Source organism: Mytilus californianus, unplaced genomic scaffold (genome assembly GCF_021869535.1).
Source record: "Mytilus californianus isolate M0D057914Y unplaced genomic scaffold, xbMytCali1.0.p SCAF_5, whole genome shotgun sequence".
In the NCBI taxonomy this organism is placed as follows: domain Eukaryota; kingdom Metazoa; phylum Mollusca; class Bivalvia; order Mytilida; family Mytilidae; genus Mytilus; species Mytilus californianus.
Window position 1 is genome coordinate 6680990 of NW_026262701.1, and position 21591 is coordinate 6702580.

General features: G+C 34.1%; 1 protein-coding gene across 1 annotated transcript; it reads right to left on the minus strand.

Annotated features, from left to right (window-relative positions):
* Positions 1-12102: 12102 nt before the first annotated feature.
* Positions 12103-21107, minus strand: LOC127701583 (uncharacterized). The gene is made up of 3 exons (XM_052205549.1): positions 20792-21107; positions 16654-16809; positions 12103-14182 (listed from the first exon to the last, which is right to left on the minus strand). The coding sequence occupies exons 1-3, from the start codon at positions 20844-20846 to the stop codon at positions 14007-14009; spliced, it is 387 nt and encodes a 128-aa protein (XP_052061509.1). The 5' UTR covers positions 20847-21107; the 3' UTR covers positions 12103-14006.
* Between the last annotated feature and the right edge of the window lie 484 nt (positions 21108-21591).

Below are 21591 nucleotides of genomic sequence, written 5' to 3' on the forward strand. Positions count from 1 at the left end.
AACACACATCATGATAACCAATGCAGAATATACTTGTGTGATAAATACGTTGTTACACAGATCTGTATTACACAAGCACAATTAAACTTTGTCGCCATTTTGCATCTGACATTTTGGTAAATTATCACTTATAAGCCAACAGCTTCTCCGTATAAAGTGGTCGTCTCCTGTTAAAGAAACAAACACATATGCCTTCACAAATTATGTCATTCAGGATTTCCTGGCTAAATTAATTAAGGATTTTCTGATTACATCAACATTTTTTTATAACATAGAACGTTCAGTGACCAATATTTCATACATGATTAGGACGAGAACATATTTTCAATTAATACATTAGGTAGTTCGACCAGGGAAAGTTTGACAACCACAAGAAAATGAGGGTATGTTCAATAGGGCGAGAAATTTAACTTTGCGACATGCCACCACAGACCCTTCAGATATAGTTGTTACAAGGGTTCTTTAATAGGCAGAGATCGTGGCGCTCACCCTACACGATGCATGTCCCGTAAACTTATAGCATTTTTTTTGTTGTTGTACTAACAGTATTTACTGGACACACTCTGAAATTGACAGATAAAACTTTTATTTGTAACCTTCCGTTGTGTGAATCTTAAAGTGTTATATGTCCACTTTTGATAAAAATGGAGATAGCTATATATTTGATATCCAAGTGCAATGGTCTATCTCCCTATATAAGATTTTTATAGTGTGGGTCCAAAAATGTACTATTTTTCAGGAATTTGTGTTGTAAATCAATTGCTATCAAACTTATCTTAGTTTTACTTTGCTTAAATTGTTTGGATGGTTTGAATTCAACCTATAAGCAATTCTTAATAAATCAAGGAGTCCAGAATTGGGGATAATACAAAATCCATGGTCTATCTCAAATAGAAATATGGGGATAAATTTCTAAAACAAAATTGTTTATAGTGAAGTATTCTATTTCCAGAAAAGGGGATGCTTTATTAGTATGCCACTTTTACCAAGTCATGAAATGGGAAATACATCAATCATTATCAGATTCACACGACGTTTTGTAAACTTCTTTTCTTGTGTTAAATTCTCAATAACTCAGTACATACTACACAAAATTTGTTTATATGATAAACTGATACTGTGTGATAAATTCCCGTTTTTAATTTCTCTTTCCTGCTATATTAAGTATATCAAGAACTGTATTCATTTTATAGGACATTTTTCATATAGATATATCCGCCTCGGTGGTAGCGTGATCGCCTCGAGTGTGGGAGGTCGTGGGTTCGAACCCCTGCCAGGTCAAACCAGACTTAAAAAATATTATTTTCTACTTCACCGCTAAGCACGATGCATCTAGAAGTAAGAGCAAAGACTTGTGTGAATTGTCAAGTTAAAAATCCGCGTCAGCCTGTAGTGTTGTACAAAATATGTTTTATATATTCAAATCGCATTAATACGTTCTCGTCCTAAACATGCATTTCATTTACCACTGGACGATAAAATGTCTCGCCTACTTTATTGATCATGATTGATTTTGTGGTGAAAGTCTTTAAGATAAATGTTTACTGCAAGTATCACGTAAACTTAACATTATCCATTATATATGTAAATGAGGTAAAGGTCAGTTAAACCCTGTAAGACACAGAGACAGATATGTACATCTTATAATCATTGCATACACCAAATAAAATTGACCATCTGCTTATAGTATTCAAGAAACAGACCAAATCAGGAAAATTTAACATTGACCAATGAACCAAGAAAATGATGTCAAAGTCAGATGAATCCTGTCAGACAGACTTGTACACTTTACAATCATTCCATACACCAAATTTAGTTGACCAATTGCTTACAGTATCTGAGAAACAGATTTATCATTGAAAGAATATCGTTGAATTTTGAACCATGAAAATGAGGTCAAGGTCAGACAAACCTGCTATATAAAGACGTCACATGTACACCACACAATCAATGCATGCACCAACTATAGTTGACATAACGCTTATAGCGCCGAAGAAACAGACCTTACCTCGAAAACTTTACATTGACCAATGAACCATGAAAATGAGGTTAAGGTCAGACAAACATGTGCACATTGCAATCATTCCACACACCAACTATAATTGACATATTGCTTATAGTATCTGAGAAACGGACATAACCATGAAAATATACCATTGTCCAACGAACCATGGAAATGAAGTTAAGGTCAGACAAACATGTGCACATTGCAATCATTCAATATATTAACTATAGTTAACATATTGCTTATAGTATCTAAGAAACGGGCATAACCATGAAAATAGAATATTGTCCAATGAACCATGAAAATGAGATCAAGGTCAGATGAACCCTGCCAGACAGACTTGTACACTTTACAATCATTCCATACACCAAATATAGTTGACCTACTGCTTACAGTATCTGAAATACGAACTTGACCACGAAAACATAACCTTGATTACTGATACATGAAATGAAGTCGAGGTCAGGTGTAACTTTGCAAGGATCATATATACCAAAAAAAAGTTATCCCATTACTCATAATGAGTGAGAAATTCACATGAGCTAAAAACTATAGTTTTTAAGCAGTCGCTGAACCATGAAAATGAGGTCAAGGAAAATGAAAAAACAAAAACAAACACGGAAACCACAATGATACGGCGTAATGGTGTAATTACCTTGCCCTGTAAAAAATTTCCCCTCAAATTGTCGAGACTACCAGATTTCTACTGAGGAAAAGAATCAAGGAATCATGTGACCCCATGTTGATTTTATAAGATTAACACGGAAATGTGATTATGTACATACATAACATGAGACCATTAAAAATCCTAGAACAGGTTTATCCCATCTTTTATGGTAATATTCTATACAAAGAAAAATAATGTCGTCATTCACATCAACAGCTAACAAAACCTTTAAACAGACTTATTCACAAGGGATATAGTTACGATACTGTTGTCAAGTCATTAAAATTGACATTTTTTTTTTGAATCAATATTGATTCACTTATAGGGTCTTTATTCTAAAACCAGTTGTTGCCATGATACGGGTTACGTTCTTCTCGTATTAATGATGATGGCATGATACTAAATCCCTAACGGGAGGGATTGTGGTTGATTTTCATATGATGAAGACATAATCTTTCGATCAGTTTAATTGAGGTCTGGAGCTGGCATGTCAGTAACTGCTAGTAGTCCTTTGTTAATTTATGTTGATCATTGTCATTTTGGTTAGTTGCTTTTGTTACCTATTCTAACATCGGACTCGGACTTCTTTTAAACTGAGTTTTACTGTGCTTATTGCTGTTTTGGATTTTTTATTGCACATTGGCTAGATGTAAAGTAGAGGTAAAGATGGAGTGGAGGTTGTGATTTCACAAAACATGTTCGACTCCGCCGCATTTTTGCACCTGTCCCAAGTCAGGAATCTCCTGCCTTTGTTAGTCTTGTGTGCTTTTTAAAAAAAATTGGTTCATTTTTATGTTTCTGAGTTTAGTGTGGCATCCATTTCGCTGAACTAGTATGCGTTATTGTATATGCATGGACCAACTGAAGCCCGCCGCCGGGTGCAGGATTTTCTCGTTGCGATGAAGACCCATTGTTGGCCATGGACTGTATTTATTAAGTAAAGGAGGAGGTGTAAGAGCCATTATTTGGCCTATGAAATTGCAGAAATAGTAAACTTATTCAAGCCTTTCAAAATTATGTTAATTTTTTTTATCTGGAAACTTTAGTACAGAAAGGTCACTCATAAAAATACCAAAATTTAGGTATTTGACTTATATTGGCCATGCATTTAACGCAAAATGTATATGAAACGCCTGTTAAACCATCAAATCTCAACCAAATGGTTCAGCGAGAGAAAAAAACTTTACAGGGACTTCCTGTTGAGCTTTTCTGGTATAATATATAAAAAAAATATAGATAGGGTAAGTCGACTATCAATTATTGTCAATCTGTGGATTTTTTTGTTAAATAGGAGAATGTTATTCCATAGTTAACTAAATGAGAGCTTGTCTCGTTTATTATTCGAACCAATGTTATATAAAATGACATCGGAATGACTTTTCTTCCTCAGGTAAGCGCGGTCAGCACATTCAGTTATTGACAAAATCAATAAGACTAACTTATATCAGTATATTGGTATTCTTCTTAATCAATATTAACGTATGATAACGGGTTTTTTTTTCTATTTTTTACGAACATAATTTTATTTCTCTGAAAATGTTACAAAGTATGTCAGGTTGAGATTGTATGGTATCGGCTGAGATATTCTGGAACAATGTTGAGATCTTCTGTCGAATAAAACCTTTAACTAGTTAAGTGCCAATCGGATACGACCGTCAAAATTCATGAACATTTGTATGGTTGTTGTCATATAAGTACAATTATCAATTAGATTCATCCAAACCTATCTAAATATGTTATTGTAAATAGTTAAAGCATGTCATTTATTCAGTTTGCTCCGGTCTTTTACGTCAATTTAATAGTGCGTTAATTTATGGGAACGGCAAATAATGCCTTCATCTAGAGCGCTTCGATCCAAAACAATTGACGTATTTAAAATATTCTATGCTTTTTTTATTCAAGGTGGTATGCACATGTACTCTTCTCTTAGAGCTTTCTTACATTTTAACGAAAGATACGAACGACCGTAAATAGAGCATTTATTGCATTCCCACGATAACACGGAGAGTCTTTATTTTTTACGGGAAAATACACGCTTGTGAAACCGAAAAACATCACAAGGAAACGTAAACAAACGATGCTAACATGTGTTATAATCCAATTTTTTTATACATATTAGACATGTAAATAAAATTCTTATTTAAATTCATCCAAACCTATTTAAATACATTATTGTAAATAGTTTAAGCATGTCACTAATTCAGTTTGCTCCGTTCTTTTACATCAATTGAATAATGCGTTTGTTTATGGGAACGGCAAATATTTGGCTGCACCTAGAGCGCTTCGATCCAAAAGAATTGCCGTATTTGTCCTATTAGAATCGAAATAATTCATGGGGGCTTGTATATATCGTGATTTTACCACGGGTTGTCCTTGTATGCCGATATTTTACTGAACCCTTGCTATCGTTCAGGGTAAAATATTTAGCATAAAGTGCCAACCCGTGGTAAAATCACGATATATTCAAGCCCCCATGAATTATTTCTTAATTCTAACATGACGTTCTTCATACGCTTTGAGTACACACCCGTGGTAAAATATGAATATATTGTTTGGGCTGTTCCGATCGTACTCCCACGTCATATGCTTTTTTATGAATGAGCTACCCGACGTCATACAACGATGACGTTAAAATATCGCTCAGGGTAAAATATTTAGCATTAAGTGCCAACCCGTGGTAAAATCACGTTATATTCAAGCCCCCATGGATTATTTCTTAATGAAATAAAACTAGACGTCGTCGCGCCTTTGCCAACAATACCACTCGGGGAAACACAAATTTAAGAAAGTTTTCTTGACACTGGCCCTAGTATTTTATTATGTTTAAGTTGGCTCATTGCCATAAATATTGAGTTTATGCAATGTATAAACAGTATATTTAGTACATGAAACGAGGTTATAGATATTTCTTTTTGCACAGACTTCTCCTTCCTGGCACCTTTTCCAATGTTTATTAGTCAAAAATGAATCCCACGACTCTTCGTCATATTTAGAACACTCCCCGCCGTCACTTATCGAATCACATATGTAGCATTTCAATCCTTCTCCTATAAAATAAATATACTAAGTTTGAATCGAATGAAACCAAGAAGACGACTGATACCTGTGATATACTTTATTTTCCTCTTTGTGTACGAGTCAAGCGAGAATGTCCTTTAAGGGAAAAAGGGGGGGGGGGGTGTTCTCAATTTATTAACGAAAGGTTTTCATAATTACGAAAAAAATCTTTTCGTGCCCATTTAAAAGGATATAGAGTGAGAGACCCATATTCGCCGCATAATTCGTTCATTTCCACTTACATCCCAAACACATTCGAATATTTGGAATTTTTATGAAGGTTTCAGAAATTTAACTATATGAAAAAAATCTTTGACAAAGAAATTATCTTCAAAACATTGGTTAATTGTTCTTAAAACGAACGCAAACTCAAGAGGAAATCAAGTTGTTCGTGTACCATGGGGGACACATTTTCGCAGCAATGTATGATATGACCATCCTCATTATCCTGGTATATTATAAAAACGAATGTTTGCAATTACATGAATTAGCTTGAGAGATCATTCCTATACGATTTTTCTCACAAATATTTACTTTAAGACTGCGCATGATTGCCATATAAATCTTACATAATTGCCAAAATAATTTAAAAACACCTGCGTATTTCTCAATCTGTGCGAATAACCTTGGAAATGGGGTAAAGAGGAATATCGACGGTTGTAACATTACAAACAGCCTTTACCATCTATTTAGGCAAATATTGTGTAAAGACACACAAATTTAACAGAAAAAATAGCAAAACGGCGAAAATGTGTCCAAGGCGAATATGCGCCACCCACTCTATATATATAGAAATGTTAGAGGTCATCATCTAGATGTAACTCGGTGAATATTGACCCTTATATCATTACCACATCTGAACTTGAGGCCTCCTTGAGGTCATAAAAATTTCTAGCACGATTATCGAACTCAGATTCAGAAATCAATCCCAATCAAAATGTATGTTCTGGATTTGTTTCAAGCACAAATTTTGTACTCCGAGTACTGAGTAAAGTTTTATGACCGAGAGCAAGACCTCATATGAACATTTGAAAGACCCAATCATGTACGTAATTGGGACTGACCCAAACTACACAAAAACCTAGCCAAATATCGTTTCATGTCGGCTTCTAGTAAGACCTCCATTACTTATATTCCTGTACTTTAGACTAATTGTCCGACTTAACTTGGTATAAATTTTGTAATAGACATGTGAAATTTTACTTTTTTCTAATTCAAATCCAGGTTTTTAAAAGAAATCATCCACAAAATGAGTTTGTAACGAATAATAACATCTGATCGAGTAGCTATCGATATTAATTTTATTTCTCTTATCAGTTGTAAACATTCTTTATTAACGAATTGAATCGTTCCTTTTATAATTTTATGAGAGTGCAAAAGCGTTGACCGAAGCACATTTTGTATGAAGCGCGTTTTAATTCAACTTGATAAAATTACCTTTGAATTAGCAATGTAAAAAATAATTGCATTAAAAGTGCCTACTCGATGGTTTAACAAACAAAAAAGCAGTAACAATGTATTGAAATAGTCAAGAATTTAAACCATTCATGATCATTTATTGTCTCGGTAAAATATATTGAAGATACTTTAAAGTTTAAATCGAATATAAACTTTGTTTTAGTAAATATTTATCGTATAACTCTTTTTGTGATGAAATTTCGTTCAGCCAATTAGCCAACTAGAACTCTTTCCCGTTTTTGCTTGAGCGTTTTCGATTACTTTCAAAAAATGGTATATAATATGCAAATAATATTAAAAATATTTTACTCACCTCCGACAATATCGATACACATACTCATAAGGAAGATGATAAAACCTGCATATTTTGAAATCTCCATGTCTAATTTGTTTTAAAGCACATTAAGCAATAACCATGGTTGCCTTGCCTGTGTTCTCTTTCGGATTTACTGTGTTTTCGTTCATTATTTTGTACATAAATTAGACTGTTGTTTTTCTCGTTTTAATTGTTTTACATTTTTCATTTCGGGGCCTTTTATAGCTAACTATACGGTATGGGTTTTGTTCATTGTTGAAGGCCGTATGGTGACCTAAAAATACATTTTTCCGCTTGTGTGAAAAAGGAGGGTGTTGATTGAATTATATATTTTTTTCAAAATACGGTATCTCTCCGTTAACACTTCTCTCGCTTTTTTAAATGTCTAAAAGTTTGTTTCCTTGTTTCAGATGATAAACTGTTAACACAGAGATATGTCTCGCCTATTTGTTATTTTGATAATGCAAATGTTGAAATTAAAATAGCCATTCTTTAACATGTAAGTTATGCAAATATTCAAAGTCAATGGAAGGTACAGGGCTAAACAATCTCCATGGAAATGCGATGTGCCAATGCTAATACAACTGCAAACCAAGTACCATTGACTTTTCATAAGTCGTTCCCTTTAAACAAACCTAAACACAAACAGTAACTTGTAAACTATGTAAAAGTTTCAAAGTCAATGAACCATAATTAGGGGGTGGGGTTATATAATCTCTATTAAATGAAACTTGCAAATGCCAATACATTTGCATACTGAATATCATTGACTTAACATTAGTGGTTCATCTTAAACTGACCTAATCACACACTAATACATGTAAACTAAGCAAAAGTTTCAAAGTCAATAAACCATGACTGAGGGTTAAGGACCAAATATTCTCCATGAAAATGATATGTGCTAATGCTTATACAACTGCATATCAATTATCATTGACCTAACACTAACAGTTCCCCTTTAACTGACCTAATCACAAACTAATACATGAAAACTAAGCAAAAGTTTCAAAGTCAATAGACCATGAATGAGGGGGCGGGGCCAAATAATCTCCATAAAAATGAGATATGTCAATGCTTATACAACTGCATACCAAATATCATTGACCTACCACTAGTGGTTCCCCATAAACTGACCTAATCACAAACTAATACATGTAAACTAAGCAAAGTTTCAAAGTCAATAGACCTTGGCTGAGGGGCGGGGCAAAATAATCTCCATAGTAATGAGATGTGCCAATGCTAATACAACTGCATACCAAATATCATTGACCTACCACTAGTGGTTCACCATGAACTAGACCTAATCACAAACTAATACATTGTTGACGCCGCCGCCGCCGTCGCCGTCGCCGTCGCCGGAAACAGCATAACTATGTCCCGCTTTTTGACACGCAATTATTTACTAATACACATACCTCTTGCTTATTTACTAAACGGAGAATTTTTTTAACAAAGCTTACAACATACAAATAAACAATTTATAGAAAAAGGGCAACTGATAAAATTATCTTTGAATTAGCAATGTAAATAATATTTGTATCAAAAGTGCCTACTCGCTGGTTTAACGAACAAAAAACTTGAGCAGTAACAATTTAATAAAATAGTAAAGAATTTAAACCATTCATGATCATTTATTGTCTCGGTAAAATATACAAAAACAAACAATTTACAGAAAAAAGGGCAACACTCATGTTTGTTTGTGTAAAATCTCATGTCAGTATCAAACACAGACAATCTCTAGTCAAAATTAGACAAGGACAAGACAATCTCAGGTCAGTATCAGACAAAGACAATCCCAGGTCAGTATCAGACAAAGACAATATCAGGTCAGTATCAGACAAAGACAATCCCATGTCAGTATCAAACAAAGACAATCTCAGGTCTGTATAAGACAAGAGTGCACACGCTGAAATGTCTCGCCTTCTTTACTAATCATTGATATTATGTTGATAGTCCTAAATACAAAGCTTTATTACAACTGTCACATAAACTTAACATTAACAAAGTAAACTAAACATTGACCAATGAACCATGAAAATGAGGTCAAGGTCAGATGAACCATGCTAGGCAGGCATGTACAGCTAACAATTCTTCCATACAACAAATATAGTTGACCTATTGCTTATAGTTTAAGAAAAACAGACGAAAACACAAAAACTTAACACTGAGCAATGAACCTTGAAAATGAGGTCAAGGTCAAATAAAACCTGCGTGACTGACATATAGATCATAAAATATTTCCATACACCAAATATAGTTGAACTATTGCATATAGTATTAGAAAAAAAGACCAAAACTCAAAAACTTAACTTTGACCACTGAACCATGAAAATGAGGTCAAGGTAAGATGACACCTGCCAGCTAGACATGTACACCTTACAATCATTCCATACACCAAATATAGCTGACCTATTGCATGCAGTATTAGAAAGAAAGACCAAAACTCAAAAACTTAACTTTGACCACTGAACCATGAAAATGAGGTCAAGGTCAGATGACACCTGCCAGCTAGACATGTACACTTTACAATCATTCCATACACCAAATATAGTAGACCTATTGCATACAGTATAAGAAAAACAGACCAAAACACAAAAACTTAACTATAACCACTGAACCATGAAAATGAGGTCAAGGTCAGATGACACCTGCCAGTTGGACATGTACACCTTACAGTCCTTCCATACACCGAGTATACTAGACCTATTGCTTATAGTATCTGAGATATGGACTTGACCACGAAAACTTAACCTTGTTCACTGATCCATGAAATGAGGTCGAGGTCAAGTGAAAACTGTCTGACGGGCATGAGGACCTTGCAAGGTACGCACATACCAAATATAGTTATCCTATTACTTATAATAAGAGAGAATTTAACATTACAAAAAATCTGAACTTTTTTTTCAAGTAGTCACTGAACCATGAAAATGAGGTCAAGGACATTGGACTTGTGACTGACGGAAACTTCGTAACATGAGGCATCCATATACAAAGTATGAAGCATCCAGGTCTTCCATCTTCTAAAATATAAAGCTTTTAAGAAGTTAGCTAACGCCGCCGCCGCCGCCGCCGCCGCCGCCGCCGGATCGCTATCCCTATGTCGAGCTTTCTGCGACAAAAGTCGCAGGCTCGACAAAAACGACAATCTCAAGTCAATATCAGACAAGAACAATCTCAGGTCAGTATCAGACAAGAACAATCCAATGTCAGTATCAGACAAGAACTATCCAATGTCAGTATCAGACAAGAACAATCTCAGTTAGTATCAGACAAGGACAATCTCGGTCAGTATCAGACGAGTACAATCTCATGTCAGTATCAGACGAGAACATCTCATGTCAATATCAGACGAGTACAAGCTCATGTCAGTATAAGACGAGTACAATCTTATATCAGTATCAGACGAGTTCAATCTTATATCAGTATCAGACGAGTACAATCTCATGTCAGTATCAGACGAGAACATATCATGTCAATCTTAGACGAGTACAAGCTCATGTCAGTATCAGACGAGTTCAATCTTATATCAGTATCAGACGAGTACAATCTCAGTCAGTATCAGACGAGAACATCTCATGTCAATATTAGACGAGTACAAGCTCATGTCAGTATCAGACGAGTTCAATCTTATATCAGTATCAGACGAGTACAATCTCATGTCAGTATCAGACGAGAACATATCATGTCAATATTAGACGAGTACAAGCTCATGTCAGTATCAGACGAGTTCAATCTTATATCAGTATCAGACGAGTACAATCTCAGTCAGTATCAGACGAGAACATCTCATGTCAATATTAGACGAGTACAATCTCAGTCAGTATTAAACGAGTATAGTCTCATGACAGTATTAGACGAATAAAATCTCATGTCAGTATCAGACTTTGAACTCAGATAATTATTAGACAAGACCAATCTAAGGTCAGTTTAAGACTATGAATTCAGGTCAGTATCAAACTAAAACGTTCTCTGGTCAGCGTAAGATAAATATAGGAAGTCACCTTTTTATTAAAATCAATTAGCATGTTTGTGAAAAGAACATTGCACAAGGTCATACGTTTCTCAGATTGTTTATGACGTCTTTACACTATAAATCTGCTGGATGGTTGCTGATTGATACTTAAGTCTGGGAGAACATGATTTATTTATAAGTTGTTATTGGCTTTGAACTAGCTTTCAGTAACTGGGCGTGCTCTTATTTCGGTGCTTTGTTTCTATTGTTTTTATGTTTGTTTTTGTGCTTCGTACCGATCTTTTGAGTTCAGGCAATTGCTACTGATTTTTGCAGTTGTAAAGTTGTACTTATGTTATGCTGTTACACCACTGTCCCAGGTTAGGGGAATGGTTGAGCGCTTACAGGCATATTTAACCCCGACACATTCTTTATGTGCCTGTCCCAAGTCAGGTTTCGTAAATTTTGTTATAAATTAGGCCGTTGGTTTTCTCGTTTGAATTCTTTCACATTTTTGAAGTCTTAATTGCTTACATCCACTTCATTTGAACTCTGGTGGATAGTTGTCTCATTGGCAATCATACCAAATCTCCTTATTTTTATAGAAATTCGTTAGAAAAACTGCAGTATAGAATAAATAAGAAATATTGTGAAACAAGACTATTATTTCAATACATTACATAAAGTGGTTACAAAACTATCAAAATGTGTATAAAACTAGATACTAGTATATATATATATATATTCTACCACAACATAATGTTAAATGTCACTTTGAACTTCAACCTGTGAAAAACTCAGAACAAGGACACAACATTGAATATCAAAACTAAATAACCAGTGAGGATAGTTTAAATCTGCTAGAAATAAAAGTAAAACTTGTACTGAATAACACAAGTAAATACCTGTAACAAAATTACATCGTTTAATTAAACCTACTTAATTAAACAACTTTTCTCAGAGTATAGACTTGTTTACAGATTGTAGCATAGTATAACATCATTATACAAAATTATATACATATAAGCTGTTTTCTGTGTCATTTGGTCTCTTGTGGAAAGTTGTCTCATTGGTAGTCATACCACATCTTATTTTTATATAGTAATTTAGTATCTAAAGAGGTCGTATCTGAAATTACCTGCAGAGGGTAGGATTTGTTAATTATTCAATTCAGGGAGAAAATGAATTCATTTGTTATCATTGCATGTGTACAGAGAAGATTTGTTAAAAAAATAAATATTCCTGCATGTTATACCCTCTTTTTAAATTTCAAATTGTTACTGAGCAGTAATGACTTAGATATAAATGTAAAATATGCATTGAGTTTGTTTGTAAACAGGATGTTCGACTTGAATCTGTCTTCAAAACCAAACGCATAACAGTAACTATTTATTTATAAAAATAGGAATATGGTTGCATATGAGACAAGTTTCCACCAGAGACCAAATGAGGTAGAGGTTAGTAAAAGAGAGGCGAAAGATACCAAAGGAACATTCAAACTCATAGGTCGAAAAAAAACTGACAACGCCATGACTATAGAAGAAAAAGACCAACAGACAAACAATAGTACACAAAACACAACAGAGAAAACTAGACTGAACAACACGAACCCCACCAAACACTGGGGTGATCTCAGGTGCTCCGGAAGGGTAAGCATGTCCTGCTCCACATATAGTAACTATAGGTCAACGTTAGTAATTATTGAGTAGCTCGTGTTGCCTAAAAATAGTACTAACTTTACTTAGTACTCGAGATATATACTTGCATACATATATCAAAGTTATCACTTGGTTCTGTAGATCAGAACAGCTCCTAAAATTTAATTTTAGCTAAAATTGAACCAGACAAAAACACTAAAACTTACAAAGAGAAATCAACGAGCAAAAAACTAGAAATGAGGAAAAAGTGCTGGGACTATTATACTGTTGGTATAACAGTCCCAGATAAGTGTAAGTAATCGAAGTTTTTTTGGAGAGGGGAGGAAAGGGGGGTGTGTAAATTTGACAAGTTGTACACCAAGCCTTGTGTATAAAGGCATGTATGAATATATGTCGCTGCAAAGATGTATAGAAGATTTATTTCAGGATAACTCTCATTATTTACAAAAAACACGTATAATCAACCGAATTCAGAAAGCGGTTGATATATTCAAACGTGACAACCTTGAAGCTTAAATAACCATTCATTATAAAAATATATATATTAGCCCCGAGTTATTTATGTACAAATACGTCTTCTTTGTTTATTTGTTTATTTAGTTATGAGATATTTGTCGATTAAGTTGCTGGAAAGGGGTAAAGCTGTACTTTTATTTTATAGATCAATTGTATTTTCCTGCAATTCAATACGATATTGTTTATATAGGTTCGCTTCACGTAAATATAATTCATATGAAGATCAGCGAGAACTACTGTACATATATGGCGATAGCAGATCTATGCAAATCTACATAAAAGAGTAAAATTGTCGATTATTGTTCAGAGTGAGAGTGTTTGATAAAAAGTAATTGCATCCCGCTGGTGTTCGTTGTTCGCCTTTCTCTGTATCTGGTCTATGACAGTAGTAATCTCTGCACTGCCATCACGGCGATAAGTAATCCAAAATATATTCTGGGTATGTCTGTACTGTTACACAACTTATCGATACAATCACAGACCTGTCCGTCACGACGCATCTCTCTGCAACCTGTTATCACTGATTCCACACACTCCCGTACCACGAAAGTTCCTAAAACAAAGTTTACTTTTTTTATTTTGTCTCCATTGGGAACAATTGCATTTGAGGTGTGTGTATGATATCTCTTATTTTGAATATTGTCTCCATGGATTTATAACATCTTTAAATACGATCATTAAGCATCATTGTCACTTATTTATTTTGGGGTATTCCTTTGAATGCCGTATATACACAGAGAAATTTCACTAACGTGAATTTCACGTTAATTGAGATTCGTGTGAATCTCACGTGAAATTCTAATTCTACTGAATTTCACCTCAAACGAGCTTATACGAGAAACTCACATGAACTCATTTCACGTGAGTTTCCATCGTGAATCTCATTTGAAACTAACATGAAAATCACATGATTTTTTTTTCACATGAAATTCACATCAATTTTCAAATTAAATTAAATTCATGCAAAATACCATTTCATGTGAGATCCATATACATCTCATTTTGATTGACTGATTGTTGTTTATTTGCGTTCAGTAGCACATATTTCATGCATATTTAGGACGAGAACAAATTGATAATAAATCAAATAGGCATAAGAATGGATTGACTCGGATAAAGGACAGGGATTTCGACTGCCGCTTAAAATGAAGTTATGTTGGATAGGAACAGAAATGTTGCCTTCCAACAGGCCACTTAAGGAACACTAAAGGAGTTCTTAACGTGCCGAAAGTGTGGCATTCTCCTTACACAAGGCATCTGATTTGATGCACCCATTTAGAAAGAATGCGAAATTATACATCCTGCACAGCCAAACGGATTCTCCTCTATAGCATGTCCCAGTCACCACACAAGGCCGTGTTTGGTTTTGATGGAAAGATATGAATATCTTCATCTTAACTGTCAAATGGCAATTCTTGTGTCTTTACAGTCTGACAGTAGTTTACCGATGTTAAAATCTCGAGAATCGACCAAGAAGAGACAAATCAAGGTAACTAAGAAACAAAGCCTGATGGAGTTGTATGAACTCCATATGCATCACCCGCTATACGAAGATCTGCGTCAGTCTGTTGAATGCTCTGATATAAGCCTAAAGATGTAAGTCAACCTAATCGTGCTAATGTTACTTTGAATCTTTTGGGAACATATGAAAAAGATGATATTCATGTGTGTGCGTTTTGCGAAACCCCATGTTTTTCGAACGTTAAATATTTTATGAGAAACAGCATTGACAGATCTGAGTGTGTCATGGTCTGCGTTTCACCAACTGTGATTGTAGTGCTAAAACCAGGTTTAACGCCAATTTAGTATATTTTTTTTTAATTATCAAAACTATATTTAAATGCAAGCGTTAAAATTCAGCAATTATCATAGGTAAAACTGGACTGTTATTCGATACTACAATGGCTCAGTTTTATGAACATTTCATTCTATAAAACAATTTCCGGCATTTTGAACAGTGCCTTAAAAATTCTATTTTCTAGGCATTTATTAAAATGCCTGAACTTTACAAAATGCCTAAATTTAGAAGATTCCTGTTACATATACGATATAATATAAAGCTTTATTTAAAAAAGCTCTGTCACATTTACATGTGAAAAAAAGAGGTAAACATATACAAAATACAGTCTTATTTATATCCGGAGATCACAGTAGAAAGAAATAAAACAACTCTAAAATAAAATATATAAATGATTACTATACGTTATAAAACTTTAAATTTGACACGAATAAATATACATTTTTAGTACCTTTATATTACACAATGAAAGCAATCCTTTCAGTGTTGCTGTGCTAGGATATATCACCTAGTACTCAGGAATGTGCATGTAATGGTACATTAGCTAATCTAATATATTCAATATTTCTTTAATGCTGTTATTTTCCAGCTGATTCTTTTAGGACCACAATGTTGAACTTTAATATAATTTGTTTTCGTAGACAAATTTAGAAATTATTAAGAAGCAAATAAAGGTTCCAACTCTCTCGTGTAAAGTTGACATTAAATGAATCTGGTTATTGTATATGTACCACGTGGTATGCATGCAGCCAGTTTAAGTGATTGAATATATACATGTTTGTGTCTCATTTCTCATACGTTTATAAAACATTACATGCATGTGATGCTATTTTTATCATCTGGTTTGATTGATTGACAAATGCTTAACGTTCAACGGGAAATATTACATGCATTGTAGGACATAACGAGTATAGGTCATTGTCGTATGGATTGTCCTAAAAAAAAGCAATCAGTGGAGTTAATTTTTAAAATGAAACATTTCGCACTACCCTTCAAGAATAAATTATTTGTCTTCTAGTCGACCAATTTCTGCCTTAACTTCTAAATGTTACATGCATTTGGTTGCAAAAAGTTGATTTCAAACCTGCATCACTGTGGATCGAGGTTAGCACATACAAAAGATCACCGGTGCGTTTGCGCCAGTATACATATATCAGATCTCAACCAGCGTCTATTAATTAATTGTTTTATACGTTATTCGATCTTTCAGCGGACGTTATTAGTACCTGCAAAGTCCTCCACTGTCGTTTTCCTGCAGACCTGACCTTCCTTGCATGTTGTTATCAGCTGTTTGTTTTCAGCTTGAACTTTAGTATATCCAAATGTTTCTCCACATTGACCATCTTGTCGTGAGTCACAGGTGTAACACTTCAGCATTTTCCCTACAATATAAAAATAAGAAGATGTGGTATGATTGCAATGAGATAACCAACCACCAGAGAATAAACGACATAGAAGTTAACTATAGGTCACCGTACGGCCTTCAACAATGAGCAAAACACATACCGCATAGTGACTCAGCTATAAAAGGCCCCGAAATGACAAATGTAAAACGTTTCAACCGAGAAAACTAACGGCCTGATTTATGTACAAAACAATTAACGAAAAACAAATATGATATACAACAACAAACGACAACCACCGAATTACAGCCTCCTGGCTTGGGACAAGAATATACAGAATGTCAATTATCGAATCGAGTCTGAAATAATATATTGTCTTACAATAGCTTCTAGGCCTAAATACCAATACACAAGTGGCTTACAAAGCTAACAAGTCTGAAATGAGATGCTGTCTTAGAATAAATTTCTTCTACTAAATACTAATACACAAGTCGCTTCCAAAGCTAACAAGTCTAAAATGAGATGTTGTCTTAAAATAACTTCTAGGCCTAAATATCAATACACAAGTGGCTTCCAAAACTAACAAGTCTGAAATGAGATGTTGTCTTAGAATAACTTCTAGGCCTAAACACCAATACACAAGTGGCTTCCAAAACTAACAAGTCTGAAATGAGATGTTGTCTTAGAATAACTTCTAGGCCTAAATATCAATACACAAGTGGCTTTCAAAGCTAACAAGTCTGAAATGATATGTTGTCTTAGAATAAATTTCTTCGACTAAATACTAATACACAAGTCGCTTCCAAAGCTAACAAGTCTAAAATGAGATGTTGTCTTAAAATAACTTCTAGGCCTAAATATCAATACACAAGTGGCTTCCAAAACTAACAAGTCTGAAATGAGATGTTGTCTTAGAATAACTTCTAGGCCTAAATACCAATACACAAGTGGCTTCCAAAACTAGCAAGTCTGAAATGAGATGTTGTCTTAGAATAACTTCTAGGCCTAAATATCAATACACAAGTGGCTTTCAAAGCTAACAAGTCTGAAATGATATGTTGTCTTAGAATAAATTTCTTCGACTAAATACTAATACACAAGTCGCTTCCAAAGCTAACAAGTCTAAAATGAGATGTTGTCTTAAAATAACTTCTAGACCTAAATATCAATACACAAGTGGCTTCCAAAACTAACAAGTCTGAAATGAGATGTTGTCTTAGAATAACTTCTAGGCCTAAATACTAATACACAAGTCGCTTCCAAAGCTAACAAGTCTAAAATGAGATGTTGTCTTAAAATAACTTCTAGGCCTAAATATCAATACACAAGTGGCTTCCAAAACTAACAAGTCTGAAATGAGATGTTGTCTTAGAATAACTTCTAGGCCTAAATACCAATACACAAGTGGCTTCCAAAACTAGCAAGTCTGAAATGAGATGTTGTCTTAGAATAACTTCTAGGCCTAAATATCAATACACAAGTGGCTTTCAAAGCTAACAAGTCTGAAATGATATGTTGTCTTAGAATAAATTTCTTCGACTAAATACTAATACACAAGTCGCTTCCAAAGCTAACAAGTCTAAAATGAGATGTTGTCTTAAAATAACTTCTAGACCTAAATATCAATACACAAGTGGCTTCCAAAACTAACAAGTCTGAAATGAGATGTTGTCTTAGAATAACTTCTAGGCCTAAATACCAATACACAAGTGGCTTCCAAAACTAACAAGTCTGAAATGAGATGTTGTCTTAAAATAACTTCTAGGCATAAATACCAATACACAAGTGGCTTCTAAAACTAACAAGTCTGAAATGAGATGTTGTCTTAGAATAACTTCTAGGCCTAAATACCAATACACAAGTGGCTTCCAAAACTAACAAGTCTGAAATGAGATGTTGTCTCAGAATAACTTTATTTTAAATGAACAGTTCAAAAAATCATTCACAACTGTAACAGATGATCCAATACCAGATAAGGGCGTCAGTAAACATCCACAGATGCCTGATATTAAAATACAAAAACAGGCATAGAAAAACTTCTAAATAACATCAATATCAAAAAAGCAGCTGGGCCTGATCTCATCCATGGAAAAATTTTAAAAGAGTGTAAGACATCTATCACTCCCATCTTGTCAATCATATTCCAAACATCACTGAACTCTGGAAAGATCCCAGATGACTGGCGTCACGCAAGTGTATGTCCAGCATTCAAAAAAGGCGACAAACACGACCCTATAAACTATCGCCCCATATCATTGACTTGCATCTGCTGCAAACTATTAGAACATGTTGTAGCTAGTAATATAATGAAACATCTGGAAAAAAATAAAATACTATATGACTTACAACATGGTTTTCGATCATCTCGCTCCTGTGAAACTCAGCTAATATCATTTATTCAAGATCTTGCAAATTCAAATAATAAAAACATTAAAACAGACATCATAATAATGGATTTTGCAAAAGCATTTGATAAAGTTTCACACCACCATCTCATGTATAAAATCGGTTTCTACGGTATAAATTGCAATGCATTACATTGGATTCAAGATTTTTTAACAAACAGAACACAAACAGTAGTCATTGAAGGTGAAACATCAAATAAAATTCCTGTAACATCTGGGGTACCTCAAGGCACAGTGCTTGGTCCAATTTTATTCTTAATATTTATAAATGATTTGGCAGAATATATTGAACATAGTACATTAAGATTGTTCGCAGATGACCGTATTATTTATAGGGAAATTAAAAAACCAGATGACACATATAAATTACAGTCTGACTTGGAAGCGGCCGGCAGATGGGAGCAGGACTGGCTCATGCATTTTCACCCTGATAAGTGCAACATTCTCAGTGTAACTCAAAAACGCAAACCTTTAGACTTCACTTATAAATTACACAATCACTCTCTAGAAAAAGTTGACTCTACAAAATATTTAGGCCTAACTCTTCAATCAAATTTAAAATGGGACAAACATATCGACAACATGACATCAAAAGCAAATCAGTCTCTTGGATTTATTTGTAGAAACCTTAAAATAGCCTCACCTAAAGTTAAAGCACATGCATTTAAAGCTCTTGTCCGACCAAAACTAGAGTACTGCTCAACTATTTGGGATCCACATCAAAAACAGCAAATTTCACACATTGAAAAAGTTCAGAGAAGAGCAGCGCGCTTCTCATGCAACCGCTTCCATAACACCAGCTCAGTTACTGAAATGATGACAGACTTAAATTGGTACCCACTTGAAATTAGGCGTTTACGATACAGACTTGTCTTCTTCTACAAAATTATACATGAAATTGTTGCAGTCCCTACATATAACCCTTTGATCCCACTAGACAATAGAACTAGACATAGCAAACCACACTCATTTAGGCAAATACAAACATCTAAAGACAGTTATAAATATTCATTTTATCCACGAACAGTTATAGATTGGAATCTTCTGCCACAACAAATAGTATCATGCAGTACAGTACAGGGATTCAAGAGTATGAGCTCAGAATCTGTTCTCATCCCCATTTTCTATCCCTAACTATTGTTATCAAATGTATATAGTTTTATCTAAATGAAAAAATTTTCAAATGCACATACATTATTTTGATTTTTTGATTTTGTTTCTTTTTATTTTTCTTGCAACGATGTAAATTATAAAATTTTATAGTCGACGCCCGGCGAATAATCTTCAATAATTGAAGGATCGCTAGAAACTTAAAGAAGAAGAACTTCTTGGCCTTAATAACAATACACAAGTGGCTTCCAAAACTAATAATTCTGAAATGAGATGTTGTCTTAGAATAACTTCTAGGCCTAAATATCAATACACAAGTGGTTTCCAAAGCTAACAAGTCTGACATGATGATGCACTGTCCTAGAATAACCTCTAAATACCAATAAACAAGTCGCATCCATTGCCAACAAGACTTATATGACATACCCGTAGAAAACAAATTATAATAGCGATTCATAAGTTTTCAAAACCCACGTCAACAAATAAAATACATATATTCAACTTACCTTCAACAATATTTGCTAGGAAAATAATACAAAATGCAAATTGTGAAATCTCCATCTTAAGTTGTATCCTTCGTATTCCTATATAGCAATGTCTAACACATATAGATGTGGCCTTGTTTCGATCAATCGATACACAATGCTTTAACACTGATGGATCGATTCTGGGATGTTCAGGAATAGTAATCAATGCAATTAATTTACTGAGAATCACCCATACGTATCTTTTTAGTAAACACTGTTTACTGAGCAGTTTATTTTTTATGAATTTATCTCTCTTATCAAACGTGCCTCCCAGTGAAGAATAACTGACAACTGACTATCTATTAACCAACATTTCAAAACCGAGGTCGACTATATCGGGATATTTCATATGACAACCAAGGAATTTTAACTAGTATTTTGTCAACACAAAAATACAATTGAAATTTGAGAACATTGTATACGCATTTGAAGTGTGCCATTCATACTAATGAATTCAGGCGGTTTGATTTTCAAATTATGCTAATGTAACGGTGCTTCCTTTGACCTTGGTCAATTACTTCAAATAAAAATAATCATATTTTGTAAAAAATGCATCATTTAATCAGATTATTATATAGATATAGTTAAATGAACTGTTGACACAGAGATATGTCTCGTCGGTATGTAATTTTAATAGCAAAATGTAAATGTTTAAATAAGGTAGCTGGGTGTCTAACTGTTCGACAATCGATCAATCAAATGTTTTATTTAAAGTCGGCTTGTCATAAAACAATAACATAAGCTCTTTGAGCTTTTATAACCGACAAATACATGAATAT